The sequence below is a fragment of the Bubalus bubalis genome, chromosome 14 (genome assembly GCF_019923935.1).
Source record: "Bubalus bubalis isolate 160015118507 breed Murrah chromosome 14, NDDB_SH_1, whole genome shotgun sequence".
In the NCBI taxonomy this organism is placed as follows: domain Eukaryota; kingdom Metazoa; phylum Chordata; class Mammalia; order Artiodactyla; family Bovidae; genus Bubalus; species Bubalus bubalis.
In genome coordinates, this window is record NC_059170.1 from 16,966,188 (window position 1) to 16,979,474 (window position 13,287).

General features: G+C 39.0%; 1 protein-coding gene across 2 annotated transcripts in view; it reads right to left on the reverse strand.

Annotated features, from left to right (window-relative positions):
* Positions 1-13,287, reverse strand: part of CTNNBL1 (catenin beta like 1) — a 170,494-nt gene that overhangs the window by 75,287 nt on the left and 81,920 nt on the right. For both annotated transcript variants that reach the window (XM_006051738.4, XM_044927661.2), the window contains exon 10: positions 12,993-13,141. In XM_006051738.4, coding sequence (XP_006051800.1) covers positions 12,993-13,141 — 149 coding nt within the window. The remainder of the gene's footprint in view (positions 1-12,992; positions 13,142-13,287) is intronic.

The window sequence follows — 13,287 nt, forward strand, 5'->3', positions numbered from 1 at the left end:
TTGATCTGATCTGAAAACGGACGTATGAATGAATGTACCCTTCTCTTTCCTTTTTTTTTTCCCCCTTTTGGCCTATACAGTTAATAATCAGCATGGGTTCACTGTATTTCTGCTACACAACCCCAAGCTGCAATTGTACACATCCCTTGGGATCACGGTGGTCTCTTCTTTTTCTAACTGGAACAGGGTTTTACAACAGAAGTAATAAGCTTCATGTCAACGTTTTCAAGGAAACTGACAATGTAATTCTTCTGTCTCCCACTGGCTTTGTTGTTTCTCAGAGAACACTGAACCATTTGATAAAAGGACATACTGTTAAAAAGTGCTCTGTGGAGGCAAGAAGCAAACGCTTCGGAGCACAGTCTGTAATTAAATCCGGTATATTTGAAATCTTAAATTTGTAGCAACAGCTTACCAAAGACAGACTTCTGTAACCAAGCACAAAGAAATGGCAAACCAGTCTCCATCCAGGGGCAATGAGGCCGTCTTTACAGCTCCACCCTCATTTTCTGCTAAATTCTAAGATGGCCATGGCCCCATAGGTATAATTTAGTCTTATTTCTGTGAATTGGACCCTATAAATCTCATTACTTTGTTAAACTGCACAATAAACTGTAGCTCTCCCAAATTTTATTTTTCTCTCAACTATTCCTGACTACCAAAATACCACTTGGTTCATGTTCCTATCTTAACTCTCTGGCTGCCAGCCAAGGATCACCCAAATATCCTCTTTGTACCCTAGTTCTTCCCAGGTGGCTCAGATGTAAAGAATCTGACTGCCGATGCGGGAGATGAGAGTTTGATTCCAGGCTCAGGAAGATCCCCTGGAAAAGGGAAATGGCAACCCACTCTAGTATTCTTCCCTGGAAAATCTCATGGTCAGAGGAGCCTGGCGGGCTACAGTCCAGGGGGTCACAAAAGAGTCAGACACGACTTAGTGACTAGACAACAACAACCACCCTAACTCTTGACTACCAAGCCAAAAGAATGAGGGAAGATACCCGAAATTCAGGGCCTCTGGTTTTCTCTTCCTTTCAGAAGAGTTCTCCACCGCCCAAGAGGCTCTGTGGGTCCCACCCTCACCTCATATTTTCTCTTTCCTTATCAAAAAACAACGGCCAAATGAGAAATCCTTTTTTTTGGAGTTCTTATACTCTAGGATGGCTACCCGCTGTTTCTTTCACAGCATGAGTTCCGTTTTTAAATATCACCTCAGCAATCCTTTTTCTTCTTTTTCAAAATGTCTTCATCTATTCTTTGGCAGAGAGAGAAAAAAAACAAACAAAAAAATAGCCTTTTTCCCCTTATTGATTCTGTCAAGCACTGTGAAATCCAGACACTCTCAACACAGGAATGAAAAAAAGTCATCTGACAACTAAACTAACAGTGGGATGGAGGGGAAAGAAGAGGGCAAAGGCCCGTGAGGGAAGGGCTAAGAGGTCCCAGACCTCCAAACAGTGCTCAGAAACAAAAGCTGAAACTCAGCTACAAATCTACACGAAGGGCTTCCTTGAACCTTGAGTAGAAAGGTTGTAAGAAATAAATACCTAAACCATAACCCTAAACTATCTAGGAGGAGGATGGAAGAAGAGAGCTGAGAGGGTCAAGTGTTCCAAGCGGGGATAAACTGCAGTGTAGATGCTTGCGCTGGCTTTGCTCTGGAGCCCAGCATGGCACAAGCCAAACACGGCAGCGAGCCCAGGACTACAGCGGATGCCTGGCTTTCCTGGAGTCTTGATCAGGTTCACCACCACCCTATTTTATATTCCTCACACACCAAAAAATTTCACATGGGCAAACAGGACTAAATGTCTCTTGACGGGAGATTACATTCTCAGCTACATGGCTTTTAATAAATCATTCCTCATTCTTTGGGTCTATCTACAGGATCTGCCGGCAATTCCATGACCCAATGATTCTAAAAAGCAAAAATATTTCTCAAGACTTTCCTTATTCATTTAGAAAATATTTACTGAGTGCCTAATATGTATTATTGCTAGATTCTGGGGATACAGAGAGGAAAACCTGGTTCCATGCTCTCAAGAGTCTTATAGTACAGCCAGGGACAAAGAGACGCTTGCCACACAGGATGGTAAGTGCTCCCACAGGGGTAAGCAAGGGATGCCTGAACCTAATCTCTGAAATCAAGAGGGGGTGTGTGGGTGTAAGGACAGGGCAAGGGGAAGTGATATAGGGACAGAGGCTTCTTAAAAGAACTTTAGCCTAAGTATCAAGGGTGAGGTACCCAGAGAAAATAAAGAAATGTGTTAAGGAATCTAAAATAGTTTGGTTTAGAGAACAGAAAGTACATGTGTGGGAAAAGGAGAATGAGCGGAGATGGCCACAGGAGAATTAGGCAGAGGACAGATCCTGAAGGGACTTGGTACCACTCCAAATGTTCATAAACAAATAAATCAAGCTTCATTTTTCAAAAAGTAAATTACACTAATAGAAAAGAAATGGAATAAATTGCTTAATTTCCACAGAAGGAAAATGAAAGAACTAAAAGACAAAACAAAATAAAATCTTCAAGAAAACCATCAGAACAAAACACAGAGAAGAAAAGGGCCAAACCTAACAGTCTATGTAATAGAAACAAGTACATTAAATTCATTTGCTTAAAAACAAACTCTCACATTGGACTAAAAATCCAAAAAAACAGCCACATGCTCTTAATAGGAGTCACATATAATATAAAATGACATAAAAAGTTAAAATAAAACCATAGGAAGGGATACAATAGATAAATAGAAAATTATAAAAGAATTCAAAACCAATTCATTACATGCAACAAAGAGGACTATTTTAATGCTAGCAAAGATATACAATTCAAGACTAAAATAAAAGAGTTAGCATTTATTTGCTGAATAAACAATGTAGAATATAACGAGCAAAAGAGTCAAGAATAAAAGAAAAAAAAAAAGCCGGTTATATTAAGATACCAATATTACTCTCTAAGTTTGACAGATTAGTTTTTTTAAATGGATATGGAAGAGTTAAAATATATTTTAAAAATTGATTTAGGAGTTACGTACAGCACTTTATACTCTAGGAGCACAAACTCGAAGTGTCCATGGAATATACACAAAAACTAGCCATCTACAAGGCCACAAATAAAGTCTCAAATTAGAAAAGCAGATAGTATTCGGCCTATATTTTCTATTAAGGCAATAAGAAAATAAGACTTAACCACTTGAAACTGTGTGATGAAGCTAAGCCATTTTAAGAGGAAAATTTTAACCTTAAAGTTTGTTTGTTGTTGTTTTCCCCTTTGTCTGTGCCACAAGGCTTGTGGGATCTTAATTCCCTGACCAGGGCCCTTGGCAGTGAGAGCAGAGTCCTAACCACTGGACTGCCAGGGAATTCCTGAATGTTTTTATTTTCAAATAAGAGGATTATTTTTAAAAGCATTAACCATTCAACTCAGGTATTTAGAAAAGGGCAACACAATAAATGGAAAGAAAGAAGAAAACAGGAATTAAAGACATAAATAAACTTGTGAGAAGGCAAAAAGTATACAAATAAACAAAATGCCAAACCAAAAGCAAAGACAATCTCAATCACTTGTAACAAAGCTGATTGAGTAAGAAAGCAGGGAAATTTAAATAGAAAACATTAGCAGTTATAAAGAAGACATAATGAGCAGAAAATGAAAAAGAGGAAATGGAAGATACAGAACAGAATTACACAAATACAAGGACAACTTCTATCAATAAACTTGGAAGTCTATGAAACTGAAAATTTCTAGGAAAATACAAAATATCAAGTTGTCTTTAAAACCCAGAACACCGATGAAAGAATGAAAGACCTAAATAAATGGAGAAATATACCACGTTCATGGATTGGGAGTCTCACTGTGGCAAAGACGTGCATCCTCCCCAGAAGAATCTAGAATCATTAGAATGCCAATCAAAACCCCAGCAGTTTTTCTAGAAATTTATATACAAAGAAACTATAGAACTAGAATAGTTAAAAGTGTTTAAAAAGACATTAAGGCAATTCACATCACATCATTTCAAGACTAAACCGTACAGTCAGAACAGGGTTGTGTTGGCAAAAAGACAGACACGTAGATCAATGAGGCAGAACAGAAAGCACAAAAAGTAGACCCACACAAGTAAGACAATTAATTTCTGACAAACGTGTAAAGGCGATTAACTGGAAAGGGCACAATCTTTGCAATAAATGGTGCCACAATTGGATATATGGGTTTGGGTGGACTCCGGGAGTTGGTGATGGACAGGGAGGCCTGGCTGGCTGCGCCAGGGGTTGCAAAGAGTCCGACACAACTGAGTGACTGAACTGAACTGATGCAAAAATAATAAATAAAACCAAGAACCTCAATTCATACCTAATACCAAATATGAAAATTAATTTAAAATCAATCACAGATCTATAAATGTAAAACATAAAACTGAGAATTCTAAAAAAAGATGAAAGAAACACTCTGAGACTCTGCTTAGGGAAACATAGTTTATATGTCATACCAAAAGCACAATTAAAAAAAAAAATATATATATATTTTAAAATTAGACTTTATCAGTAAAACTTTTGCTCTTTAAAAGACACTGCTAAAAAATGAAAAGGCAAGCCACAGACTAGGAAACAAATATTTCCAAAACATGTCTCTGACAAAAACTTCTTTCTAGAATAAAGAACACTTAAAACTCAATAACACAGCCCAAATAAAATTTAGACAATAAGTCTGAACAAAGGGTTGACTAAACAAAAGATGTGAGAACCGTCAACATGAAAAGATGTTTAACAACCTTGTGCGTGCCTATGTGCTAAATTGCTGCAGTCGTGTCCGACTCTTTGCAACCCCGTGGACTGTAGCTCACCAGGCTCCTCTGTCCATGGGATTCTCCAGGCAAGAATACTGGAGTGCGTTGCCACTTCCTCCTCCAGGGGATCTTCAGCAATACGTGAAGATCCACAATACGTCAGGCTTCAGCAATACGTGAACCATGAACTTCCAGATGTTCAAGCTGGTTTTAGAAAAGGAAGAGGAACCAGAGATCAAATTGCCAACATCTGCTGGATACTTCTCCTTTATTGACTATGCCAAAGCCTTTGACTGTGTGGATCACAACAAACTGTGGAAAATTCTGAAAGAGATGGGAATACCAGACCACCTGACCTGCCTCTTGAGAAACCTGTATGCAGGTCAGGAAGCAACAGTTAGAACTGGACATGGGACAACAGACTGGGACCAAATAGGAAAAGGAGTATGTCAAGGCTGTATATTGTCACCCTGCTTATTTAACTTATATGCAGAATACATCATGAGAAACGCTGGGCTGGATGAAGCACAAGCTGGAATCAAGATTGCCAGGAGAAATATCAATAACCTCAGATATGCAGATGACACTACCCTTATGGCAGAAAGTGAAGAGGAACTAAAAAGCCTCTTGATCAAAGTGGAAGAGGAGAGTGAAAAAGTTGGCTTAAAACTCAACATTCAGAAAATGAAGATCATGGCATCCAGTCCCATCACTTCATGGGAAATAGATGGGGAAACAGTGGAAATAGTGAGAGACTTTATTTTTCTGGGCTCCAAAATCACTACAGATGGTGACTGCAGCCATGAAATTAAAAGACACTTACTCCTTGGAAGGAAAGTTATGACCAACCTAGACAGCATATTAAAAAGCAGAGACATTACTTTGTCAACAAAGGTCCGTCTAGTCAAGGCTATGGTTTTTCCAGTGGTCATGTATGGATGTGAGAGTTGGACTATAAAGAAAGCTGAGCGCTGAAGAATTGATGCTTTTAAAGTGTGGTGTTGGAGAAGGCTCTTGAGAGTCCCTTGGACTGCAAGGAGATCCAACCAGTCCATCCTAAAGCAGATCAGTCCTGGGTGTTCAATGGTAGGACTGATGTTGAAGCTGAAACTCCAATACTTTGGCCACCTGATGCGAAGAGCTGACTCATTGGAAAAGACCCTGATGCTGGGAAAGATTGAGGGCAGGAGAAGGGGACAACAGAGAATGAGATGGTTGTATGGCATCACCGACTCAATGGACATGGGTTTGGATGGACTCCAGGAGTTGGTGATGGACAGGGAGGCCTGGCGTGCTGCGGTTCATGGGGTTGCAAAGAGTCAGACACAACTGAACAACTGAACTGAACTGAACTAAGCATAAGAAAGAAACACACTACTGATACATGCAAAGTAAATGAACCTCAAAAACAATCTGTTGAGTTAAATAAGCTAAACAAAACACATACTGTATGATTTATTTATATGAAATTCTAGAAAGATAATGGTTGACTGGGGCCAAAGCTGGATTGATGGGAATTGATTGTAAAAGGGATCAAGTAAATTTCAGAGGGTGATAAAAATGATCTATACATGCATTATCCAATATGGTAGCCACTAGCCACATACAGCCATGGAGTATTTGAAATACAGCTAAATTTCAGATTTAAGTTGAGGAAACTTAAAATTTAATTTAAGTTTAAAAATTGATACCTGATTCAGTTATTGGGAAATATTTAAGTATGTTTGGAATAAGTATATTTAAGTATGGGAATCTACTTTTTCAACTGTAAATTGTATGAAATCTAAATAAAAACCAAGTACTTTAATGAAAACCTAGCATTGAATTCATATGTAAATGTAAAATGCACACTGGATTTTAAAGAGTTAGTACAAAAAATGAATGTAAAATAGATTAATAATATTTTTTATTGATAAATAATATTGGTTACTTTTCCCCTTTGTTAACCATATGCTCATTTTCTATGTCTGTGAGTCCATTTCTATGTTGTAAATAAGTTCATTTGTATCATTTTTTTAAGATTCTACACATAAGTGACTTAATGTATTTGTCTTTCTTTGACTTCACTTAGAATGACAGGTTCAACCATGTTGCTGCAAATGACAATATTTTATTCTCTTTTATGAGAGAGAATATGGCTCTTTCATTATTTTTATGGCTGAATAATATTCCATTGTATGTATATATAACCACATCTTCTTTATCCATTCATCTGTTGACGGACACAAGTGGCTTCCATGTCTTGGTTATTGTTTAAGTAATGTGGCTAAGAAACACTGCTGCGTGCATCTTTTCAGATTACCAGTTTTCGTCTTTTCCAGATATATGCCCAAAAGTGGGATTGCCGGATCATCCTATTTTTAGTTTTTTAAGCAACCTCTATCTTGTTGAGCCTGCACCAATTTATATTCCCACTAGCTTCCCACTGTGCTTCCCGGGTGGCGTTAGTGGTAAAGAACCTGACTGCCAATGCAGGAGACATAAGAGATGCGGTTTTGATCCCTGTGTCAGGAAGATCCCCTAGCGAAGGAAATGGCTACCCACTCCAGTATTCTTACCTGAAGAATCCCATGGACAGAGGAGGCCAGCAGGCTACGATTCATAGGGTCACAAAGAGTTGGACACGATGGAAGCGACTGAGCACACACATACCAGCATTGCAGGAGGGCTCCCTTTTTTCCACACCTTCTCAGCATTTATTACTTGTAGACTTTTTGACAATGGCCATTCTGACTGGTGTGAGGTGGTACCTCACTTCAGTTTTGACTTGCATTTCTATAATAATTACTAATGTTGAAGATCTTTTCATGCACCTGTTGACTATCTTGGCTATCTGTACTGTATGTCTTCTTTGGAAAAGTGCCTATATTGGTCTTCTGCCCAGTTTCTGACTGGGTTGTTATTTATTTATTTTTTTTTGACATTGAGCAGTAAGAGCTGTTTGTATATTTTGGAAATTAAGCCCTTGTCTGCCGCATCATTTGCAAATATTTTCTCCCATTCTGGAGGCTGTCCCTTCGTTTTATTTCCTTTGCTGTGCAAAAGCTTTTTTGCTTGATTAGGTCCCATTTGTTTATTTTTGCTTTTATTTCTTTTGCATTGGGAAACTGACCTAAGAAAACACTGCTATGATGTATGTCACAGTGCTCTGCCTGTGTTCTCTCCTAGGAGTTCTATGGTGTCATGTCTTTATTAACGTTTTTAAAGCCATGCTGAGCTTATTTTTGTGTATGGTGTGAGGACAGGAGAAGATTTTCTGGGCCTAATTTCTTGCATCCTCTCCTATCTAGGAAAGCAATAAAATCATTAATGGAGACATCTGCTCCTCGTGATTAGCAGCAACACTCTGCCAAAATGGTACACATATCTCTCTTCACCAAAAGTACACATAAACTGCCTTCCCCACTTCCTCTTCAGAGCAGTTCCTCAGAGCTATCTGAGAGGCTGTCTCCCAGGCGATAGTCCTCATTTTGCCCCAAATAAAACTTAACTCACAGCTCTCATGTTGTGCATGTTTTTCAGTCAACAGTGTATCTTCCTTGTGGTGAAAATAAAGGTATACACATTTGTCAAAATTAAAACTATATACTTAAAATGAGTGTCTGATTATATATCACTTTTCTCTTGCCTGGGAAATCCCATGGACGGAGGAGCCTGGTAGGCTGCAGTCCACGGGGTCGCTAAGAGTCAGACACGACTGAGCGACTTCACTTTCACTTTTCACTTTCATGCATTGGAGAAGGAAATGGCAACCAACTCCAGTATTCTTGCCTGGAGAATCCCAGGGATGGGGGAGCCTGGTGGGCTGCCGTCTATGGGGTCGCACAGAGTCGGACACGACTGAAGTGACTTAGCTTAGCTTAGCTTAGCTTATGCCTTGATAAAGCGACTTCACTTTCACTTTTCACTTTCATGCATTGGAGAAGGAAATGGCAACCCACTCCAATGTTCTTGCCCGGAGAATCCCAGGGATGGGGGAGCCTGGTGGGCTGCCATCTATGGGGTCGCACAGAGTCGGACACAACCGAAGCGAGTTAGCAGCAGCAGCAAAGATGATAAAAATATTAAAATTGAATCATATATATGTATGTGTGATAATGTGTGTACATAAATGTATAAATGACTATCTTGTTGGTGATCGTTCCTTATCAATAATCAGAAACATAAAAAAACTCATAGGCTGTGGACATGCAAAATTCATTGTTACTCTTAACAGTCAATACATTAAATTATATTAGAGTTATTTACTGTCGGCCTCCATCACGACCTATTGAGTTTCTTGAAGGCAAGAATCCTGTCTTGTTCATGTCTGTGATAAGCCTAGCACTTAACACAGTAAGTGAACATAGCACTTTATCAATGTTTTAATAACTGCAGAGCTGTCCCAGACAATTTATAGTCTAATTCCCACAAAATCCCTGGAAATTTGGAAATGGAAATCCTTCCCATTTTTCAGATGAAAAAAAGGAGAATCAGAGGACAGAAAGGTTAGACTAACTCACCAAACATCCAGAACTAGTCATTGAAAGAGCTGTGTTCCAAATCCACATCTCCCTTAACTCTAAACCCCATTCTTTAACACTATACCATATTGCTACCTCTCCAGGTGGGCATTTCATTAACTGTTTGATGAATGCTTGAATTCAAACAAAAATCAGTATTTAGGGGCAATGGAACCAGAGGAATTTTCCTGAACTTCTAGTGTTATAGCTGCAGTTTTTAAATGGGTTCCCTTGAGACAGAGAGCAACTTGGCAGCTCTTGCTAGATCAGGAAGGATGGATCTACTAGGGAGAAACAACTCCCTCCCAATTAAACTTCTCATTTGGGAGTCTGAAGGAAAAAAATTACACAGAACAAAGAGCATGGGAAAGGAAAAAAAAGAAACACTGAATCTGCTGATATAGCTAATTAATGTAAAAGAATTAATTTAACAGTAACTTCAGCATTCAAAAATGAAAAGTTAGGAGATCCTAGAAAGGTGCTATTTCTACATCTTTTAGAGCTCCTTTTTAAATTAGGCTCCCAGAACCTCACCATTCCTGCTTGAATAATCCATACTTCTGGTTATTTATTCAGCTCCCCACTGCTGCACATTTCCAAGCCATATGCTACAGGAATACATCACCTCATATTTGCACTCAAACATCCAAAGACACTGGCGGTTCAGACCTTTAAGAAGCTTAGAAGAAAGTCCGTATAGAATATAGTTTTAAGGTTAAAAGGCCCAGGAAGCCAAATGCATCTTCTTTATATGCTATGTGCCTGAGAGAAGGTGGATCATTTCAACAAAAGGACAGGCAATTAGAAGGGTAAAGGAAATAAACAAACAAAAGACTTAAGAGAGTAAAGCCAGCAAAAATCAGTTGAACACTAAAGGCCGCTGAATAATTACAATGCCCCTCTCTGTACTTTAAAATAAATTTTTGAAAACAATTCCACCAAGGAAGATTTTTCAATCAATCCAAGGTCTGGTACACACTGGACAAACAAAGAGGTCTACTGTGCCCCTGGGCCTACACAGGCCTTTAAAAAGAAGATGTTTTTGAAACACATACCCTGATGATCTTAAGTACAAAAATAGCTTTAAGCACAAAAATCTGTAGAATCTGTCACTGGAGAATTTTTTATAACAACAAAACATTGGAAATAACTACAATATCAATAACAAAGAAAGACCAAGTAAGTTATATTCCTTTAGAGTCACCATTATTCAATTATTGAAAACTGTCATTGAAGATTATGTCACAACATGGCAAACAGCATGTTAAGTTAAAAAAAATTAACAGTACAGAAAATTACAAATGTGGTAGGCCTAAAAAGCTGTTAAAAATAAGAAAACAATTATGGGGGAAAAGACTCCAAGGAATCTGCATCCAAAGTTGGGTTGTGTTTTTAGCTTCTAAAACTAAAAATACAGGAGACAGGAATCCTACCATTCATTTCTGTACAAGCCAAGCACTTAACACATTACCTTATCAGTGCTTTAACAGTTTTGTATGTCCATATTCTAAGTTATATTTAAGAGATATGTATCAAATTTATTAAAAATTCTTTTCACTGAAATTTTCAATCTATCCAGATATGTTTCAAAACAGCAGACTTGGGTTCAGTTTCATAAAGGATAATCCCATAATGCTCAGACCTCCAACCAATCAAACATGCTCTTACATCTCTCAATTTAAAAAACTGACCATTGTCAACTAAACACCCCACTCTGGTTACCCCTTCACCCTATATCTCTAATCTGCTTCCAAGCCAGATTTCTCAAGAGTTATCAATTACAAGCTATCTCCCATTTACTTCCAGATTCTGTGAATTACACTAATATGAAACCTACTTTAAGTATTTTAAGAAATGAATGCACAAATAATAAGATATGAAAGTGAACTGAAAGTGACAGTCACTCAGTCATGTCTGATTCTTTGCAACCCCATGGACTGGAGCCTGCCAGGCTCCTCCTCCATGGAATTCTCCAGGCAAGAATACTGGAGTGGGTTGCCATTCCCTTCTCCAGTGGATCTTACTGACCCAGGGATCAAACCAAGGTCTTCCGCACTGCAGGCAGATTGTTTACTGTTTGAGCTTTAAATTAGATCTAGGTATTGCCAGGAGAAATATCAATAACCTCAGATATGCAGATGACACCACCTTTATGGCAGAAAGTGAAGAGGAACTAAAAAGCCTCTTGATCAAAGTGAAAGAGGAGAGTGAGAAAGTTGGCTTAAAGCTCAACATTCAGAAAATGAAGATCACGGCATCTGGTCCCATCACTTCATGGGGAATAGATGGGGAAACAGGGAAACAGGAAACATGGAAACAGGGTCAGACTTTATTTTTTGGGGCTCAAAAATCACTGCAGACGGTGATTGCAGCCATGAAATTAAAAGACGCTTACTCCTTGGAAGGAAAGTTATGACCAACCTAGATGGCATACTCAAAAGCAGAGACATTACTTTGCCAACAAAGGTTCATCTAGTCAAGGCTATGGTTTTTCCAGTTGTCATGTATGGATGTGAGAGTTGGACTGTGAAGAAAGCTGAGCGCCAAAGAATTGATGTTTTTGAACTGTGGTGTTGGAGAAGACTCCTGAGACTTGGACTGCAAGGAAATCCAACCAGCCCATTCTAAAGGAGATCAGCCCTGGGTGTTCTTTTGAAGGAATGATGCTAAAGCTGAAACTCCAGTACTTTGGCCACCTCATGAGAAGAGTTGACTCATTGGAAAAGACTCTGATGCTGGGAAGGATTGGGGGCAGGAGGAGAAGGGGATGACAGAGGATGAGATGGCTGGATGGCATCGCTGACTCGATGGACATGAGTTTGAGTGAACTCTGGGAGTTGGTGATGGACAGGGAGGCCTGGAGTGCTGCAATTCATGGGGTCACAAAGAGTCGGACACGACTGAATGACTGAACTGAACTGATACAAGGAAGGAATTATGAAGAAAGTTCTAGAACTGTCTTGCACATTTTCATATCTCCTATGCTAGCCACATGGCAAGGTATAACTCATTACTGAAAATAATATATAATGAAAAGTATGTATAAATGAAAAATAGGAATTACATTCTGCTGTCAATAGTAAAGTATGTTAGTCGCTCAGTCATGTCTGACTCCGCTACCCCATGGACTGTAGCCTGCCAGGCTCCTTTGTCCATGAAATTCTCCAGGCAAGAATACTGGAGTGGGTTGTCATTTCCTTCTCCAGGGGATCTTCCTGACCCAGGGATCGAACCTGGTCCTCCCGCATTGTGGGCAGATTCTTTACCATCTGAGCCACCAGATTTTTGTCAATAGTAAAAATATGGACAAACATATGGCATAGATAGGTCTACATAAGATAAAAAGAAAATTGGGCTAAGTTTAGAAATTAACATAGGGTATGTTTAGAAATTAATGACTAGATTTCCCCAAACCAACACACTATGACAAGGAACAACAACAACAAAATTTCCCTTCAATGGAGTGGTCCTAGTACCAAATGACATAACAATAGGATACAAACAGACCAAAACATACTCTGTATTCATCCAAACTAACTTCAGAAAAGACTATACACTCACCTTAAGACTACTGTTTTACATATCTAGGAAACTCAAAGGAATAAAAGATCATAGCTAGCTACATGTTCTCGAATCCAGGCTAACAGTGAGGAGTTGGACAAAAAAAGATGGACAGCTAGGACATGATAGGAGATGAGAAGCATACCTTAGCATGAGATTCATCAGCTGAAGACCCTCGCCTTTAAGGAAGCGCTCACGATTGGAACTCAGCATTAGGCAGGAACAGAGGGAATCAAACAGATTTTCCATCATCTCCTGCTCCTCGGCTGTGCTAGGATTGTGTCTTTTAAACACCTGTCAAGCAAAAATAACAGAAGGCACAGAATCATAAGAGAAGGTCTTTTCATCAACCAGCTTTCACCAATTTCTGAAGCCTGTCTACTCCAATAATCCTACAACTGAAGAAGCAGAGCCCTATCAAACAAAATTCTCATCTGTTT